The sequence below is a fragment of the Eubalaena glacialis genome, chromosome 10, assembly GCF_028564815.1.
Source record: "Eubalaena glacialis isolate mEubGla1 chromosome 10, mEubGla1.1.hap2.+ XY, whole genome shotgun sequence".
Taxonomy (NCBI): Eukaryota; Metazoa; Chordata; class Mammalia; order Artiodactyla; family Balaenidae; genus Eubalaena; species Eubalaena glacialis.
Window position 1 is genome coordinate 72,315,697 of NC_083725.1, and position 20,258 is coordinate 72,335,954.

The 20,258-nt window shown below is 48.1% G+C and overlaps 1 protein-coding gene across 1 annotated transcript; it reads right to left on the reverse strand.

The window, feature by feature from the left end:
* Positions 1-4,118: 4,118 nt before the first annotated feature.
* On the reverse strand, positions 4,119-12,934 carry HPX (hemopexin). Its single transcript, XM_061202929.1, has 10 exons — positions 12,852-12,934; positions 12,639-12,703; positions 12,469-12,540; positions 12,169-12,290; positions 10,402-10,552; positions 9,496-9,708; positions 9,125-9,232; positions 4,809-4,939; positions 4,566-4,728; positions 4,119-4,429 (listed from the first exon to the last, which is right to left on the reverse strand). Exons 1-10 carry the CDS (start codon positions 12,932-12,934, stop codon positions 4,170-4,172), a joined length of 1,368 nt encoding a protein of 455 aa, XP_061058912.1. The 3' UTR covers positions 4,119-4,169.
* Positions 12,935-20,258: the final 7,324 nt, after the last annotated feature.

The following is a 20,258-nucleotide window of genomic DNA, read 5'->3' on the forward strand; positions in this document are numbered from 1 at the left end:
AGAGACAGATGCCTGACAACATCAATTTAACGCCTATATTTACCCTTTCCTGAAGCCACGTAAGTTGTTTTTTTTGTTGTTGGTTTTTTTTTTTTTTTTTGCTTACACCAGTTTGAGTTGGGTTTTATCACTTGCAGTCAAGAGTTATGACAAATACATGAGGCCAATATTGCCTGTTGGTACTCAGCCCCACATCCAGTCTTCCGTAATCTCCCCTGTACCAACAAAGCTGGAAATCTGAAAACCACATTTCTCAGATTCCTTTGTCGCTTCATTCCGGTTAGGTTCTGCCAATGGGAACCCTCGCTTCAGGAAGGTGGGAGGAAGGTAAAAGTCGCTCTGCTTTTGGCAGTGTCTCTGGCGACCGCAGCAGCAGTGGTCCCAACCTAGCAAACGTGGAGGCTGTTCCAGCAGCATCAACAATACAAACTCCAGCTGCATCAGCAGCCAGTGCAGATGTGTGGGTTCTACCTCCTTGATCTTTGGGCAATGCCTTTTCTCCCTTTTGCTCCTCTAAGCCAAGATTAGTGGTGGTTTCCTGGTCTCTGGGTAATGCTTCTTTCCCTCTTATGCTTCTACATATCTCCCCCACAACTTTGTAACAAATTATTTGCATTAAATCCTTCTCTACTTGGAATATCTAGAGTGCCTCTGTATCCTTACGGAACAGTGATACAATACACATTTTCCTACTTTGCATACACATGTGCGTGTACACACACATACACCACACACAAGGCTCAGAGAGGCTGAGTTTCTCAAATCTACAGTTAGTAAGTGGCCTAGCTGGGGCTGCAGTTCAGACATGTCTGACTCTAAAGTTCTCAACTCTTTCTCTGACCTAAAGTTCGCTTTTGTTGTTCTTTTCTTTTTCATAGTTAGATTAAATAGAAGTTAAAGGGGACAGAGAAATAAAGGCATTGTTAAGAAAGTTGTTCAGATGATCAACCTTGATGTTCAATTTGGGTAGGAAAAGGAATAGCCTTCAGGGAATGGAGGACGGGGAGATAATAAAGGGATCAAAATCTCTATAAAGTCAAAGAGCAGGAGAGTGAGAATGAAGTTGTGAGGGAGGCAGAAGGATGAGGGTAAGAGGCTGCGGTCACAAGGCTGATGTTGGAATGTAAGGAATTTCTTCACAGGTGGAGCAAGTGTGAATGAGGACTAGGGTCTGAGTTTGGGTGATTGAAGTGGGGACTTCAGCAAGTAAGGACATAGTCAGGAGGTTGGTAGATGATGACCATAAGAATACTACAGCTCGCTTGCTTGACGCCTAAAGGAAGAGGAATTTAATCTGCATAGAAAGAAGAGAAATGGCGTAGACGTGTGTGGGAGTCATGCCAATGCTGAGATGCTTCCCATCCACTGGGACAGCTACAGGGAAAGGAAGAGGGCCCTGGGGCAGAGCCTGGTCCCAATGAAAGCTGCAGGTAAAGAGATAGAGAAGCATATTAACCGTGGAGTGTGTAAAGAATATAGAGAAGCTTATTGACCATGAAGAGTGCATTAGAGAGGGCACCATGGAAAGTACAGGAAGAAGAGGCACAATGATGAACAGGGAAAAGGGGCCATGGAGCAGCTTGGAGGTGAGATCCTTCACTCTCCCTCACCCTCCCATCCAATCTATCAGCAAGTCGTATAGACTGTGTGCTAAATGATTTTTAATCTGCCTACTTCTCTTCATCTCCTTGGCACCAGTGTCCAAGCCTCCATGATTTACCACCTGGACCACAGCACCAACCTCCTCAGTGGCCTTCTCAAATCCACAGCGGTCTTGTCTCACCCAGTACCCACTCTGCAACAGTCAGAGTAATCTTTCTAAAATGTAAATCTCATCACCTCACTCCTTTGTCTAAAATCCCTCGGTAGGTCTCCATTGCCCCAAAGATAGACAAAATCCAAGCTTCCGAGCCTGACACGCAAGTCCACATGAGATGAGAAGCCCCTGGCTCCTTCTCCAGGCTCATCTCCCACCAGCCTGTCACTCATCCCCTGTATTCAGCCCTGCTGAGTAGTTGCGGTCTCCACTCCTGGCTCTTTGCTTGTGTTGCCTCCTCTGTCTGTAATGCACTGCACATGGTAGTGCATAGCAGGGAATATATATTTACTAAAGGATCACGTACCTTCTATTCATCTTTTAAAATTCAGCTCAAGTGTAATGTCATAGATGAAGCCTTTCCTAACCCCCTCTCCATCCAGGTATTGCTGGCTCCACTTTCATTTGCATATATAGTCTTCCATCTTAATGTCTGTCTCACTCTACTGCATTTATCTGATGCCTTGTCTGCATCCCCCTCCTGACTGTGTAAAGTAGCAGGCCTTGGGGGCAGGGACTGTCCGATTCATCTTTTTATCCATTGCCTGACACACTGCCCAGAACATAGGAGGTACTAAATGCATGGATGGAAGAAGCATGAGTTGGACCTTTTCTGGGAGTCCTTGGACACAAGCTAGAGGCTTCCCTGCAACAGAGCAGATGGGAGAAGAGAAGAAAGAGGAGACTTAAATTCTCCTTTCTCAATAGAGAGGAGGAAGTTAACCTTGAGTATCCAGCAGAGTTGCTGGATAACTGTTTAGACACCTCTAGCCTCCCTGACATGATGCAGTGATGGCCCCATAGGTGACACATGGACTGAATAAGGCCCAGAACTGAGACTCTGGCCTTGTCCTCACCCCTCAGACTGAAGGAGGAGCAGCCAATCCCATGAGGAGAACCATCCAGACATCTTCTGGGTTGGAAGAGAAAGCTCAAGGCACTCCTTGGAAGTGGACCCCACAGCCCTGGTGCCTGGCCCCTACCTTAGTTCCCAGCCCCAGCCAACCTCAAGTGCTGGGTGGACCCTGATCTAAGGGTCCCAGGTTCATCCCCTGCTTCCCTTCCTAGCCGTTGAGGCTGGGGAAGGAACCTGAGACAGTTCAACTGAACCGCAGGGGCCTGGTGCCTATTGGGAGCCACTCTATGGCCTGGCCTCCCAGTGCAAAGCTTGTCCATCTACTCTTCTACCCATGAAAGCCCCACAGAGCAAAGGGCCACCAGGTCAGGAGGGGCTGACCCTAAACCAGGAGAGGCCATGGGCCAGAGTGTGGGTATCCTTTCAGGCCCCTTCCAGAGTGAATCCAAGGGATGGGTTGAGTCCATACTCATTGTCACTGGGAAGTGTCTAGTATTATACCCATTTTATGGAAGAAGTCACTGAGGCTAAGATATGGAAGCTCAGAATGAGGGCCCCCTGCTAGAGTCTGAGGCTATTTTTTTGAGCCTAAAACAAACAAACTTTCAAGCTCAAGTGGGTTGGAAACGTAGAGGAGGAAAAGGGTCTCACGTGAGACCCAGTTGCCTATAGTCCAGGCCAATCCCCAGTCAAATGGTTGTCAGTAAGTTTGGAGCCTAAAGCCTTGGTCAGCTTATGACCTGAAAAGAACAAACCACTGCAACCTCCACCCAGACGACATTCGCTGGCCTAGATGGTGCAGATACCCAGGGGACTTAGCCAGCAGGACCCCCCAAGGGCTGTGTGACATTCTGCAAATGTGTTTCATGGTGCCCGCTCCCCGAATCAGGCCTTCTCCCCTTTCCCCAGCTTGCCTCAGGTGAGTGAAAACACTGTTTTCATTCCACTTGTTATGCCTAACTCATAGCAACCAAAGACTTGTCTTCTGGAGTGATGCTCCCTGAACCCCCTGGACCTACAATTTGAGGGCCCCCGCGGCCCTCTGTGGCAGCACCGAGCCAATCCACTTTGCACAAACATAGCTGCCTCCAGCCCTATTTTCCCAAAGTCCTGGGGCCAAGCTGTGGTCAGTTATTAGCAGGTGGGGGCAGAGTCCCTGCTCTGCCTCTTACGTGCTGGGTAGACACAGGGGTTCCTTTCTCTACTTTTGTTCCTCTGTTTCCCTCTCTGTGTCAGTAGTCTGGAAGAAGTCAGTTTATGACCGGGGTTCAGGAATCACCTGTGCAGAAATGAGGTCTGTCCCTGAGCCCTCCCCTCCATTGTCTCCCGCAGCCTCTTTAAGAGCCTCAAAAGAGAGGTTACGAGCTTCTCAACTCAAAGAAAGAAGTGAGATTGTTCCACAACCAGGGCCCTTTGATTCAAGCGAGGAAGCACTCTGGCTTTATTGTAAGGAAAACCAGGAGAAGGAGCTGGGCCAGACTCACATCAGCAGTGCTGTCAGTGAAGGCAGCCCAGGAGGCTGTTTACTTTCTGGGGCTGGGGAAGGGCCTCGGTCACATTCAATTTCTCCACGTCTCTGTAGCAGTACAAATTGGGGCCTTGGACGAGGTACAAGCCGAGACCATTGGCGGAACACGAGTTGGGGCCCAGAGACTTTTCCGTACACAGGGCCGCGTCCACCTTTTCATGGGGCCAAGGAAGCTCTGTCCACGTGGCTTGAGCTCCTAACTTCAGGTCCAGCCACCACAGCTGCCGTCCTGCGAAGAAACACTGGACGTAACATGGCTTCCACGTCATGGGGATCCTGACCTGGCTCTTCTCACGCCCTGACGGGGCTCTGTGCCAGGGAGAAGTAGCAGAGCGAGCCACCCCTCAGCACCCGACGCCCCTCACCTGCCATGACGTGGAGCAGCGAAGACCCAGGACAGGTAAAGGCTGCATCCACAGTATCAAGGCTGATCCCATGAGGGCTCCCGAATTCCTTCTCCAGCTGCTTTGGATAACCATCTACTAGGGTATAGCCTCCCTTTGTCAGGAAGATATATACCTCGGTGCCCTGGGGGACAAAGGACATTAATCAGCACAGAGCTGGGTATTTTCCCCGTCTCCACCCCAAGCGTCTCTCCCAACACACACCTGGATCAGATAGAGCTTATCTTCCCAGGAAAAGGCAGTATCCACTGTTGAAGGACCATGGGGCCACAGATGCTCGATGGGCCAGCTATGCCACCCGTCCCGGCTGGTGTCCAGACGCCAGTAGCGGGATCCTGTGGGGTAGCAGAGGTACCTCTAGTACTGGTGGTAAACGGCCAGGCAGTGAAGAGGCAAGTGACAGAGGCAGGGGTGAGTCTCGAGAGGGAGGAAAGAATGCATCCAGAGGCCAAGAGGGAAGAGGCCATGTGAGGAGTTGAGCAAGACTTGGTTGGCAAAGTTGGGCATTGTGACCTAATTGGAATTGGAGTCAGTAGGGGCCTGATGGAAGGGCGAGCTTGGAGAACAGTGGCCAAGTTGCCAGGTAAGGCCAGCGTCATGGGGTTCAGTGGGGTCTCCTTATGCATCTCAGATGTCTGTGTGCAGAGATGCTACAATGAGACAGTGGCCAGAAGTTAAAAGGGAAGCACCGCAGCAAGCTTCCACTGGGCATTCTCACGCTGGCTGTGTTCTCTAATCCCTTGAGATGGTAGGAGACGGAGGGAGTAGCCAGACCAGCGCCCTAATTTTCCTCTCCCCTTTTCATGACAACTTATTAAAGGAATTGTCTAAACTCTCATTTACCTTTTCTTCCTCAGCCCACTTCACTTACATTCCTGTTTCCCTCTTCCATTGAGATTTCTCTTTTCAAGGTCACCAGTATCCTCCAACTTGCCAAATCTAATGTCTTCATCTTACTCTACCTCTCAGTGGCATTTGACTGCTCACAGCTCCCTTCTTTAAATATCTTTTTTGGGTCTTGGCTCTGTGATTCCAGACTCTTCCAGTGTTCTTCTTATCTTTTTGACTCCTCTTCAGCCTGATATCTATTATTGGAATCCCCCAGTTTGGACCTCTGCTCTATCTACACTCACTCTCTTGGTGATTTCACCTAGTCCAGGGCTTTAAACACCATCTATATACTGATGACTTTTGATCTGTTCTCTTTGGATCTGATGGACTGCTTCTTCGAGTGTCAGGCTCAAACTCAGTTGCCTACCTGACCTGTCCATTTGGGACCATTAGACACCAAAACCCTAATGTGTCCAAACTTATTTCTGCCCCCACCAAACACACACACACACACACACACACACACACACACCACACACACACACACACACACACACACACACACACACCTCCTTCCCTAGTCTTTCCCAATTTTAGAAAAAGGAACCACCAGTCACCTAGTTTCCCAGTCCCCAAAAGCCAAGTCATTCTTGAAACCTCTCTTTTCCCTTCCCCACTCCGATCAATATCCAAGGCATTGGTTAAGTGCCATGGGCCCGACTTCCAGAATACATCATGATGACTCCTCACCACCTCTGCTGCTGTTATCCCAGTCCAAGCTGTCATCACCTCCAATCCAGACAGCTGCAAGAACTCCTCGCTGGATTCCCTGCTTACACAATTGTACCTCTGTGACTTATATTCCACAAGAAGCCAGGATGATCTTTAAAAAAAAATAAGCCATGGGCTTCTCTGGTGGCGCAGTGGTTAAGAATCCGCCTGCCAATTCAGGGGACACGGGTTCGAGCCCTGGTCCGGGAAGATCCCACATGCCGCGGAGCAACTAAGCCCGTGCGCCACAACTACTGAGCCTGCGCTCTAGAGCCTGCGAGCCACAACTACTGAAGCCAGCGTGCCGCAACTACTGAAGCCCACATGCCTAGAGCCCGTGCTCTGCAACAGAGAAGCCACTGCAATGAGAAGCCCGCGCACCACAACGAAGAGTAGCCCCCGCTTGCTGCAACTAGAGAAAGCCAGCGCGCAGCAATGAACACCCAACGCAGCCATAAATAAATTAAATAAATAAATAATTAATTAAAAAAGAAAAAAAGACAGATGCTTAAAAAAATAAGCCAGAACATATCACAGCCCTGATAAAGAACCCTTCCTGGCTTCCTTTTACAGTTGAAAATCCTTACCAGGCCCATGTAATCTGGCCCCTGCCTCCCTCTTTTCAAGCCACTTACCTGCTCCTTCTCAACCTATCAGCCACACTGGCCTCCTTTCTTGACCCCTCAAAGTATTTGCTGTCTACCCTCCCTAAAATGCTTCTCCTCCAGTGCTTTATGTGGCTAATTCCTTTTGATCACTGAAATCTCAGCTCAAAAATCATCTCTTCAGAGAAGGGGCCCCTAATTCTCTTCACCTCTATCCCATTATCCTGTCTTATTTTCTTCACAGCTTTTTGGGGACACTTCACATTTTTTATTTTATATTTTAAAACATCAATGACTCATAAATTCATTTATTCTAGCTTCAAATGGTATTTGAGAATAAGAAGCATTCTGATCTTCCCAGAACACATCACAGCTATTAACACTGCCTGAAAGTATTCTCTTTCATTTTCTCTTTTTTACTGTCCTCTCTCCCGCTAGCAGGCTCTCTGAGGGCAAGTGTCTCGTCTGCCATATTCACGACTGTATCTCAGTGCTTAGAAAAATGCCCAGTGCCTATCAGGTGCTCGATATTTTTTGGTGCTCGAAAAATAGCTGGTATTCCCAATGCAGCCACAAGTTCTCTTTATGGGTATTAACTGGGCAAGTCACAGTAACTACATATCCACCTTCCCCTCCTGCTCGTGGCCCCTATTTTGAGAATCAGAGCTGTGCTGCATTTTGTGCAGAGGAAGTAAGTGCTGAGCCCCCAATCCATTAGAAGCCGATGCAGAGGCTGACCAGCAGCCACTTTAATGTGGTCTGGAATAAAAATATGGGCTGAGCCAGTCCCATTCTTTCTCTGGAAATCCAAGTAGGAAAAAGAGAGCCAAGGCAGTTATCAGTCGGATCTGAGGCTAACAGATCCTGACTAGAGAGAAAGTAGAGAGGGCATGATGGTCCCTGTGCGAGCCGAAGTAGTGACAAAACAGAAAGAATGGATTAGCAGCTATGAGGTAGAGACAAGAGATTTATCAATAAGGGAGAGGAGAGGACCAGCCCTGTGCTGAGTGGCTGGGTCACACTGGTGTTTTCACCAAGATAGTGAGTTCCCACCTCAGCTGGGTATTTTTAACATAACAATATTCTCTCAACAGCTATAGAACATCTCTAATACTCTTGATTTAGGAATTCAGCTGCATTCTATTTATGGACACATGGTCTTGAGGTTCCATGATCTCTCCATGGCTGGGTGTTCCCTCTACATCTCTGTGGTCCCTGTGGCCCTATTTTCGTAGTGTCTCTATCTCCATATCTCTCTATCTCTATTTATCTCTCTATCTCTATAACCATTGCTATTTCACTTTGTGTATGTGTCCTCCCCATGGTGCCTTGCTCTCACCATAGCTGCATGTTCTCCTGATATTTATGTGTTCTTACTCTGGCATACATTCTCAGCATAGGTCTACCTTTTCACTACAGGTATGTGTTTCATCACGGATGCATGTTCTCATTACAGCATGCATTCCTGCTGTGGGGATATGCTCTCCTTGCGGCTGTGTATTTTTCATTACAACTTCGTAGTCATATCTGATCAGATTTATTCAGGGATTAGGAGCAAGAAAGGATTTTCACTCTTCTGTATTCTCACCACTATTTTACATTTGTGTCTGATCATACATATATCTTAGGCTGAGTGTAATGTGGTAGGTCACTCCTTCTCTTGGAGCTGTCCTCAAGTATAGATCAAGACTTATCACTACCTGTCTGACTAGCCCTAGAACATCCTTAGGTATCATTAGATGGCTTTTTAATGGCACAGGTCTGGGGAGAGGGGTTTCTCCTGGTCACTCAGAGGAGAAATCTCTTCAGGCTGGTGAAACTATTGCCTAAAGGTCTAAGGGACTGAACACTTCTTGGCTGGTTCTCAACAATGGGAGCATCTCATCCCCAGGTAATGCTGTGCCCAGAGGCCTGGACATAGGAACCAGGTACCTGGAACAAGACGGAGCTCCTGATGATAAGCTCAAGGTGGGGAGGGCCAGAGGACCCTGCAAGACATGCAAAAGCAAAGAGAATATGAGGAGTCACAGGGGCCAAGAGGTCCAGAGAAGGCACAGATCTGGGAATGGATGGTACTGGGAGGCAGACAGGTGAAGTTAGAGGCCTCAGCAATGAGAGACAGGTTGAACCGTATGCATCGGACGAAATGAGGTGTGAAAAGGGGCATGATAGGGTGTAAGGATGGGGGCCGATGGGACAAAATATGGGGCACAGTGATGAAAATGGAGGAAATGTGCCAGAGATGAGAGACACACATGAAAGAGACGGGAGGTATGGAGGGCAGAGATGGGGGAGTTGGAGGGCATCTCTTACCACTGAAGGCATAGGTGGCACCATGTTTGTCAGACAGCAGTGCAGACAAGACTAGATCTGGGCTACAGCGTTTATCCCCATGGCGGGTCACATTCCTGTGTGCATGGCCTTGGGGGAGAAATAGGTGAGGGGGAACACAGGAAGGCAAGAGGTCAGAATGAGTTCCGACGTGGAAGAGGTGGCTGGGGTTATTGGGGGTGCAGGTTTTCCCCATATGAGGACAGCTGGGAAGAGCCAGAATGGAAGTGGAGCTAGGGCAAGGGCCAAGGTGTCATTCCACAGGGTGAAGGTAGGAGCTGGGTTATATGGGGTCCACGAACCCAGGGAAGGTGGACAAATTCCAGGAGGTCCCAGGGCTTGGGCTTTCTCACCTCTGCCAGGGCAGAGCATAAAGTAGTCTCGGACATCCAGAGGGTATTTAGGATACATGTCTCCCGTGAGAGGGTTGAAGCGCAGGAATTGGTTACCCCAGAAGCAGTAGTAGTGGCTGAGCCATCGCATGGCAGAAGAGCAGTTGCCAACAGCCTGCCAGGAACGTTTCTTTACGGTTTTTGTAGTGAAGTCCCAGAACCTCATGTGGTTGCCTTTGTCCAATCAACCAACAAGCATTCAGTGAGGCCAGGCTGTGCCTTCCCTTGTGCTTGTACTGGCCCCAGGATGGACCAGATATGGTCCCCATCACGTAGAGCTCACAGCCCAGCAGGGAAACAGTTGAGGAAAGTAATCATACAATAAAATGGAGCAGCAAAGTACACATGATCAGCTCAGCAAGGGCGGTGGGACGAGTCAGGGAAAACTTCCCAGAGAAGGTGATACTTAAACTAAAATCTGAAGGAGGAGTTACAAGGCAGACAAGAGGGGGAGATGTAACTCCAGAAACAAAAGTCTAAAGCATGAAGCAACTTGGGTGTATAGGGAACAGCATAGAGTTTCTGGGGCTTCATATTCAAGGTAAGGGTTTGATGAGACTCAAGGCTGGAGGGTCAATAGGGACTTGGTCATGGAGAACCTTGTATGTAAAACTAAGGAACATAGATTTGTCCTAAGGGTCATGGGGGACAATGAGGGACTTTTAGCAGAATTACACCCAGTTACCTTCTCCAGGATGACTTCCCCTCCTTCCCCTACTTGACCTCTAGACCATAATTGGCTTCTCTACTCTTTCCCTTCCTCAGGAAACCATATAGTGGTTCCACCACCACCACCATCCCTACCACTACCTCTATCACCACCAACCTACCACTACCCCAGGCTCTCTTATTCCAGCCTGGACTGACCTTGGAAGAAGAGGACACCCTCATGTAGGCATTCTTCATGGTGACATTCCACAGCTGCATCCACTGGGGATGGGATTCCAGGAAACTCCTCTTGGAGCAACTTTGGATATTTGTTCTTCTTCTCAGGAGGGTATTCCCAGATACTGTCCCCCTGCATGCAAAAACATGCTATTTTTAGCATGCACGCCAGATACTACTGCCACTCTGCCATCCCACACAACATCTTTGGTCTATTGCACTTACATAATATCCTTCTGCAGTCCCACACACTCTCAATCCATCTGTGGACAACAATGTGCCGTCCCCTTGCACAACTTCAGTTTGTGCAAATCCCATCACTGTTACTATACCACACACAACTGTCTATGTACAACCAGATACTTCCATGGCACAATTATCTGCAATACCACTGGTTTTGGCAAACACATCCACAAATAGTCATCCTGCAATCATCCATCCGTTCATACATTCATTTGTTCATTTATTCACTCAAGAAACAGTTGCTGAATGACTTACCACATGCCAGGTATTGTGAGAGGCACTGGGGATAAAGGGGTGACAAGACTCTGTCTCTGCCTTCAAGGAGTTCACTGTACAAAAGCAGAAAGGATCCTACAGTCCTAGCCATGTGAGCCCCAAGGTGGAGGCATGTGAAGTGCACTGGGAATAAAGGGGGAATACCTAAGTCAACCTAGAGAATTCCTGGAAGGCTGCACAGAGGAGGAGGCATTTGGGCCAAGAGTTAAAAACTGAGCAGGAATATTCCAGGTAGACAAGTGTGGACTGGGCGTTATCAGCAGAGGGAGTAGCGTGTACACAGCATGCTCATGTGGCTGGCACACAGTGAATGTGGTGGAGGAGGAGATAAACCTGCAAAGATAACCAAAGTCCAGGTCTCAAGACCCATGTGCACCTGGCTTGCAGGAATCAGCACGTGGTGGTGCCATTTGCTGAAACAGGGAACTCAGGAGGAGGGGTGGATTTGTACAGAAGATATTGAGCTCCGTTTGGAGGATGCTGACTCTGAGGTGCCTACGGAACATCTAAGTTGAAGACGTCAGCCTGGAAATCGGAAAGAGATGTCTGGAGCTCCGGGGAGAGATCCAGATCTGGGGTCCACAACGTAGAGAGAACTCAGAGCCGTGGCAGTGGTTGAGATCACCCAGGCAGGGTGTATGGAAGGGCTGGGAAGGATCCCCAAGAAACATTCAAGGAGTGGCCCAGGATGAGAAGCCTGAGAAGAGCAGGAAAAGAGGCAGGAGGGAAAACAAAGCCGGCAGTGAGGGCCGCCGCGACTACACAGCATCTTTGTGCAAGTCAAGAGAAGGCGCCAGAAGGAGCAGACACAGGCTGGGCCAAGGCATGGGACTTGACGAGCACAGTAGGCTGGATTCCATCCTCCACTTGCCCCTCGGCCAGGTACCATTGTGTCGTGAACAACCTGGCAACCATAGGAAGAAGACTTGATGCAGGGTCATGGAAGCAAGGGAAGAAATTTCCCGGAAGGAAAGGATGGTCGACAGATTGAGGAGTAGCAGAGAGGTGTGGACGCAGGTTAGGACTGAAGAAGAGCCACTGGATGTTGTGCCTCCCAGGCCCGCATGCGCACAAACTCCCCTAGCCTGAGCTTTCTCAGAAAAGGAAGACACAGGGGGAGGAAACCTGGAGCCTGCTGGTAAGGGCTCCATGCCAGGGCCACTTGGGGAAGGGTCTCTAGTGTTGATTCCAGCACTTCCTGGCCTGGCCCTGACCTTGGTCCAGCCGTACCTTGATCAGAAAGACTCTGTCATGGCCATGGCGGAATGCAGCATCCACGGGGCCGGGGACATCCTTCCACCTCTCTGAGATTAACTCCTGAGTCCAATTGTGACCCTTCCACACGAACTCCCCTGCAAAACGCACACTCACTGAGGGACCCGGAACAAACTTTTGGCCTACTGAGCTAGTTACAAAGAAGCTATGGGTGATACTCTCAGATAATTCCTACGATCTCCCGCAGATGGATACACCCTCGGTGAAGGGGACCAAGTCTGAGGTCCCAAATGCCCCAATCCCAGCCCCTCATACCTTTAAAAAACAGCATAGTCCCATGCTCATCCAGGGTGGTAGCATCAAAGCCCCAGCCATCCGAGCAGCGTTCTGGGAAGGAGGTGGGGAGATAGCAAATAAAAGACCAGTCAGATGATACAGTGCAGAGACACAGCTAGACAGATAGACTCAGGATGTCAGGGTCTCACCGATCACATCTGGGTCCAACTTGGTTGCATTCCCACCTTCAGCTTCATGCCTAGGGGCATTAGCCCTAGAGAGAAGACACGGAGATGTCTGGCTCCACAGGGTCCAATCCCTCTCCTTTAGCCCCTGACCCCAGACTCGCCCCAGACCTAAAAACTGGCCCTAGCCCACTCTAATCAGGAGCCCGGCCCTCCTCCAGCCCCGGCTTCACTCACAGAGGAAGAGGATGGGCGTTAGCCAGAGACCAGCACAAGCCCAACAACCACAGTACAACTGGTGTTCCCAGTGCCGGAGCCATGATGAGCTGGAGAGGCCACAGGACAGCTCTGGGCACCTGGCTGAACCCCTATATAGGCATGGCAGCAGCACCACCCCACCTCCAAGCCTGCTGGGAATGAGATCTCTCAGGGCTATGCCAATATTGGGTGATTACATCAGTGCAAATAAGGTCAGGGTCTGGACAGAAATCTGAGTCCAAGACTAACTCTTCCCAGCAGGAGGGCCCATCCCCCTTCAGTGACTTTTGAGCAGTGACTAGCCCAGCCCACTGATGTTCAACTGTGACTCTCTTCACCTTGGTGATGGGTCTGAGTGCCCATAAGGTCGGGGAAGGGGGTAGATTGATTGAGGACCACCTTTCTGTGGTTGGATCTACCTCAACAATGCAGGAGGTGAGAAGAGGAAAGTAACATTTTTGTGTACTGTGCCATGCCCAGCTCTGAGACCCCTAACGACACTGACACTTACATATACTTAGTAACCACACACGTATGCAAACACACTTAGAACTACTCAGAGAACAGCTTCTTCCAAGCTCCATCAGGGGCCTTTTGGGGGCATTCCCAAGCCTCTTTAGCTTTGCCCTTGATGGGTCAATAACATTTCACTGTTGCCAAAAGTCCAAGTTCCACCCTAGCCCCCACCCCCATTGACAAAGAGCTTTGCAAAAATCACCTGGGAGGGAAGGGCTGACAGTAATGGTGTAGGAAGAGGTGTCTCTCTTCCAGAGAGACCTACTAGTAATTAGACTTTCTCCATAGTTTCCACCTTAAGGGGAAAGTGTTTTGTTTACCTATCACAGAATAAATAGAACTGTACTGGGGTTTCACAATATTTACAGCTGATTCTTGCTTAAGTGTTATCCTCTCAATGAAGCCTTTCTTGACCACCCCATCTAGCTATTTCAGACTCTCACTTGTTTCCTTTGTTACTTAATAAAACTTGAAATTATTTTGTCTGTCTGCTTACGCTTTTGCTTCTGCTTCTGCATGCTTGTGCTTTGTTTCTTTGCTTGTTTTGATTTGCCTGTTTTATGTACCATTACATTTTTTAAAAATGTTTTTGGTTTTTTGCCACACCACGCAGCATGTGGGATCTTAGTTCCCCAACCAGGGATCGAACCTCTGCCACTTGCATCAGAAGGGCAGAGTCTTAACCACTGGACCACCAGGGCAGTCCCTGTACCATTACATTTTCTCCACCTAGTACCTGGCATGTACAGGCATACCTCAGAGATATCACAAGTTTGTTCCAGACCCTTGCAATAAAGTGAATATTGCAATAAAGTGATTCACACAAATTTTTTGGTTTCCCAGTGCACATAAAAGTTTTGTTTACATGGGACTTCCCTGGTGGCGCAGTGGTTAAGAATCTGCCTGCCAGTGCAGGGGACACGGGTTCAATCTCTGCTCTGGGAAGATCCCACATGCCGTGGAGCAACTAAGCCCATGCGCCACAACTACTGAGCCTGCACTCTAGAGCCCGCGAGCCACAACTACTGAGCCTGCGCTCCAGAGCCTGCGAGCCACAACTACTGAGCCCTCGTGCCACAACTACTGAAGCCCACATGCCTAGAGCCCGTGCTCCACAACAAGAGAAGCCACCACAATGAGAAGCACACCCACTGCGACGAAGAGTAGCCCCAGCTCACCGCAACTAGAGAAAGCCCACGTGCAGCAAAAAAGACCCAACGCAGCCAAAAATAAAATAAATAAATAAATAAATAAATTTTAAAAGTTATGTTTACACTATACTGCGACGAAGAGTAGCCCCAGCTCACCGCAACTAGAGAAAGCCCACGTGCAGCAAAAAAGACCCAACTCAGCCAAAAATAAAATAAATAAATAAATAAATAAATTTTAAAAGTTATGTTTACACTATACTGTAATTTATTAAGTATGTAATAGCATTAGGTCTAAAAAAAATGTACATAGCTTAATTTAAAAATACTTTATTGCTAAAAATGCTAACCATCGTCCGAGCCTTCAGGGAGTTGTAATCTTTTTACAACAGTAACATCACAGATCACCATAACAAATATAATAATAATGAAAAGTTTGAAATATTTCAAGAATTACCAGAACGTGACACAGTGACATGAACTGAGCAAATGCTGTTGGAAAAAATGTGCCAACAGACTTGCTCAACACAGGGTTGCCACAAACATTCAATTTGTAAAAACAATGCCACATCTGTGAAGTGCAATAAAGTAAAGTGCAATAAACAAGTATGCCTGTAATAGATGCTCAATAAATATTTGTTGAATGAAAAAAATTTATTTCAAGTACTGAATAGTGTTACTAACGTTGCAGCCAAATTGCTAACAATTTTCCTCCTTCTGGGGTAAGGAGAATATCAGGATTGGGGGTGTGTTATTTTGGAGGCATGTTGCCATCTAAGGGTCACAGGTCTCCTTGGCACTGACCTTCATCTTATGGTTTTGTTTCTCTCTCCAGTGTCCCTGCCCTACATCCCTCTCCTCCTCTTAGCCCTCCTATCTCTGGTACCTGCTATCTTCAGCACTCACTGGGGCTACTCCCAAAGTCTGCCCCATTTCTATCTGAGATGTAGTTACAGGAGACAAATATGGGCAGAGTCAGCTCTGGGCCAGGCTGAGGTTCCAGGATCCCTGTTCCCCAGTCCAGCCTGAAGGAGCCCTGATCCCTCTCAGATGCCCTTGACATATATAACCTTAACAAAGGTCTCACTTCCCTTATCTACTCTGCGAAGATTCCTCCTAACAGGAAGACAGAGATTTCTGGGACCTCTGGAACAGCGTGTCATCATGCCTCTGCCAAAAGGATCAACATCCTCTCCTGACTTACAGTGAAGACAGCCATGTTAACAGCATTGCTCCCCTTAGGTTAGTGAACAAAGCTGGACTCCCCAGGCCCTTGGCAGCATGGACAGTGCCTCGGCTCCCTCAACAGATACCTGACACCCACCTTCTCCCACTTCAGGGCATCTCTGACTGCACCTGCTTCCCCCCAGCTGCTGGGCACTGGGCACTGGGGGCCGCTACTCCCAGACTCCCCCTCTCCTGTTCTTCAGCCTCTAAAACCTTAATATAACCTTCCTGGGATTCTCCCTCCTTGAGCACCCAGTGAACCTTTCATCAGCAAACCCCTCAGCAGCTGTCTGTAGCTCCAGAACTGTGTCTGCGTGTCCTGCAGATTTCACTGAGCCTGCCTGGGGAGATGGAAGCGTTCACACCGAGTCACGAACACCCCTCAGAAAACCCACAGTGAGGGTCTTCAATAGTTGTACTGGCAGGGCCCCGCACAGGCCTGCTGGTCCAGGCAGCAGCCTCCCTGTGCCCTAGCAGGGCTCTTTGAGGGGAGACAGCACATATACTGGATGGCGGTTTTTCAGCTCAGCCTCTTCTTTCCCACACAGCTCTGGTCCCCTTCATAGCACCCCTATCTACCTATCGCAGAAGAGTGATTTGTGGCACTTTTCCACTGTTGTTTCCTAATTTGCTTGTCTACCCTAAGGTGGCTTAGATGCCATAATTGGAAGCCTTCCTCCTTCCTCCCGCCCACTCCCATCCCCCCAGCCTCTCAGGGACTAGACTAGCAGAGTCTTCTACATGGCAGGCAGCTCAGGTTGAAGCTCATATTCTGAGCAGAGGCTGAGAGGCCATTTGAGAACCCAGGCTGTGGATATGTTGGCCATCCTGGTGCTGGTAACAGGGCACAAGGCAACTGTTCTCAGGGGGCCTAAGATAGGGCTGGCCTTGCTTCTCTTCTCCTCACTTGAGACGGCTGTTTCTGCTTGTCCTGAGTCCCTCCCAGCGCTCTGGCTTCGCCTCTGGACAAAGCGCTTGCCCATACTTGGGCCTGAGCGCCCCCTGGAGGCCGAAGGGATCAGTGCGCTCCCACCCTTCGACCAGAGGCCACAGCCCCGGAGCTTTTCCTCCCAGAAACTGGCTCCCTACAGCCTTCCTCCTTCGCTCTTCTCAGCCTGGCTGTGGGGCCTTAGTGCCACATCCTCTCCCTCTGCAAACCTCTGCTGCCCAGAGCGGGTGCGGGGATCTCAGTCTCTTGCTTGATTTCTTGGGGAATTCAAGCCCAGAAATATACAACCGTCCCGTTTTCCATGTAGTCTTCCCAATCCTCATAACAGGCAGCTTTCTGGCTTCCCCCTGAGGCAGTCTGAATATGGGCCTGCAAACATTTTCATGGACAGAGCTTTCCCCTGCATTGCCAGGGACCACATTTAAGCTGGACACTGACCCACTGTCCCTTGGAATGGCTGTGTACAGCCTGCCCTGCTGTCATCTGAGTTCTCTGACCTCAGTTACTTGTCCTGGGCCCACTGAGTGCTGCCTGTGCTGGGCCTGCTGCCTGTGGCTGTGTACTCCAGGGAGCAGAGACTGGATTCTCCCTTGCCCTGGGCTTAGAAGAATTGGGATGCAGCTCCAGGTACCAAAAAGTGCTTGCTGCTCCCAACCAACTCCTCCAGGATTTTCTCTTGCTCTGTTTCTAATGGGCCTTCCTGCATAGTCTATTCTTGCTTCCCTATGAATAAATAATTATAAAAATAATTTGCTCATATCTATTGGGCACATGTACGTGCCTGGCATTGTGCTAAGCACTTAACATGGATTATTTTATGAAATCATATTATTGGTATGATTTAATAAAATATATACTGTATTATTAGTCCCATGTTACAAATGGGGAAACCGACGTTTGGTGTCTTAGCCAAAGCCCATTATTAGCAAGTGGTAGAGCCATGATTAAGTTCTGGCTGCCTGACTCCCTGGGGTGTGCTCTTTACCCTATCAAGGGGTGTGCTGGTTCATATTTAACAGCCAGCTTTCCAGAAGGGAAAAAGCCCTGATTTGTAGCATTCATTAGTTTCTGTGGTGTAAATACTCCTATCACGGCCATCTTCAAGCTACCAACAAGACCAAAAAGCTACCAACAAGCATCTTCAAGCTGCATCTTCTCATGGAGTTGAGAAGAAATGCACAGTAACATACTACTTACTATATGGTATTTCCACCTTGCAGATAGGACACATATAAATAACCCCAAGAGCACAGGTAATAGTAAAATGCAGCAAAATAATTAGGAAGTGATGAGTTTTGAGTATTTATTATATTTGATTTTAATAAAATGAATTTAATTTTAAATTTACATAATTTAATTTTGAAATAATGGCTGAGTTTTCAACAATCAGTTGTCAAAATTCCTGCAAATTTTGGGAATTCCCTGGTGGTCCAGTGATTAGAACTCTGAGCTCTCACTGCAGAGGGCCTGGGTTCAATCCCTGGTCGGGGAACTAAAATCCCACAAGCTGTGTGGCACGGCCAAAAAAAAATTAAAAATTCCTGAAAATTTGACAATGAGCCCTCCGTGGGCCAATATGAACCAGCTCCAGCACTGCACCGTTCACCATCCTGCCTTAATGAATAGGACCAGGATTTTATCTGCTTTATTCAATGCTATATCTTCAGTGCCTAGAGCAGGGCCTGAAACACTGTATGTGTTTAATAAATATTGAATCCTATTGTTCCTACTTCCTAGTTAGACCTAAGAATGCAAACACCATCATTTCTTATCTGATTACTGAAATAGCCTCTCCCTCTCTGCTTCTCCTGCCCCTCTATAACACATTCTTTGTAGCAACCATGGTACTCTTCAAAAACATATCTGAGACCACCTTATGCTCTGGCTTAAAAGTCTTTTTTCTTGAAGATAAAAATCAGTCTTAATTCTACTAGCCAGAGAACACCACTATATATTAACATTTTGTCTATTGCAGTCTTTTTCTATTCTTGCAATTTCCTTTTTAAAACAAAGGTATGATTTTATAAACCTTTTTTTCTGGGACTTCCCTGGTGGCGCAGCGGTTAAAAATCTGCCTGCCAATGCAAGGGCACGCGGGTTCGAGCCCTGGTCCGGGAAGATCCCACATGCCGCGGAGCAGCTAAGCCCGTGCGCCACAACTAATGAAGCCTGTGTGCTGCAACTACTGAGCCCACGTGCTGCAACTACTGAAGCCCGTGCGCCTAGAGCCCGTGCTCCACAACAAGAGCAGCCACTGCAACGAGAAGCCCTCAAGCAGCAACGAAGACCCAGCGCAGCCAAAAATAAACCAAAAAAAAAAAAAACCAACGTTTTTTCTGTAAAAGTGTATCTCAGACTTTGGCGTTTTGAAAGGATGCATATAATTCCATTATATGTGTAAGCAGAACTTTATATAACCATTCCCTGCTGATGGTCATTTAGGTTTCTCCAGGATTTTTTTTTTTCTATTATATATAAAGCTCTGATACACATTGCTGCACACACCTTCTTTGTGCATTTGCCCAATTATTTTCTTAGCAGACATGCCTAGAACTGCAAGACTATAGATGATTTTAAGGCATCCAAAGTCTTAAAGAGGAGCAATTTAGAGATGTTTAATTTTCTTTTGTTTTTCAGTCTCACTTCTCTTCCCACCCCACAGAAGCACTGTCCAGCTGCCAGTTCATCCTGTAAGACATCCCTTTCATGCCTGTCACTTCAACTTTTCCATGGTTTACTGTTATACTGCAAATCAAATCCAAACACTTTACCTGAGTTAAATGATCCAACTCAGGCCTGACTCTTCAGTCACCCTGGCCTCCTTTCAGATCCTCCAACACACCAAGATCTTGACCCCTCAGGACCTTTGTACCTGCTCCGCCTTTGTCTGGAAATCTCTATCTCTTCTCTCAACCCAGCTGGCTCCCTACCCACCCCGCAACAACCCGCAGGTCACTGCTCAAAGAGGCCTTCTTCGCCCACCCTATTTAACACCATTTCACTCTCTATTTTATTTAATGCGTTCCATTCATTTCCTTCACAATTTAACACAAACTTTCATTACATCTTTAGTTCCTTGTGTCTACTGGTTTGCCTGCCTTCCCCACTAAACTATAAGCTCCATAAGGGCAAAAGACCATTTCTGTCTGTATTCCCAGGGCTCAAAACTCTGTCCAACCAATAGGAAGTCTTCAGAAGTACTTTTTGAATGAATAAATGAACCTGTAGGCCACATATGGCCATAGGGCTGTTCTGATCTCCAGACAGCCCTATATAAACAAGGTATGAGCTCTTGCAGGACCGCAAAATAACTTTCTGACCTGTCCCAGCAGGAGGCTCTGCTGCAACCCCCAGGTCTGTAAAGATCGTTTAAGACTTAGGCCAAATAAGTCAAGGCATAGCTTCCACTGCCTGTCACCCCTTCCATCTACTTCTGGGCCCAAGGTCTGAATCGGAAATAAAATGCCCACTGTGATCAGATCTAGGAAAAAGTGAGTGACTGCCCCCCACACACCACCCCCCCGCCCTGGCTTGAGATGCCTTCTG

What these genes read in the sequence shown, in the direction of transcription:
- HPX (XM_061202929.1), bottom strand. Translation starts at nt 12,934, where the DNA reads ATGGCTCCGGCACTGGGAACACCAGTTGTACTGTGGTTGTTGGGCTTG. An exon ending in GACTATGCTGTTTTTTAAAG is followed by an intron (nt 12,291 to 12,468) that starts GTATGAGGGGCT and finishes TGCGTTTTGCAG; the next exon opens with GGGAGTTCGTGTGGAAGGGT. An exon ending in ATAAGCTCTATCTGATCCAG is followed by an intron (nt 4,729 to 4,808) that starts GTGTGTGTTGGG and finishes TTTGTCCCCCAG; the next exon opens with GGCACCGAGGTATATATCTT.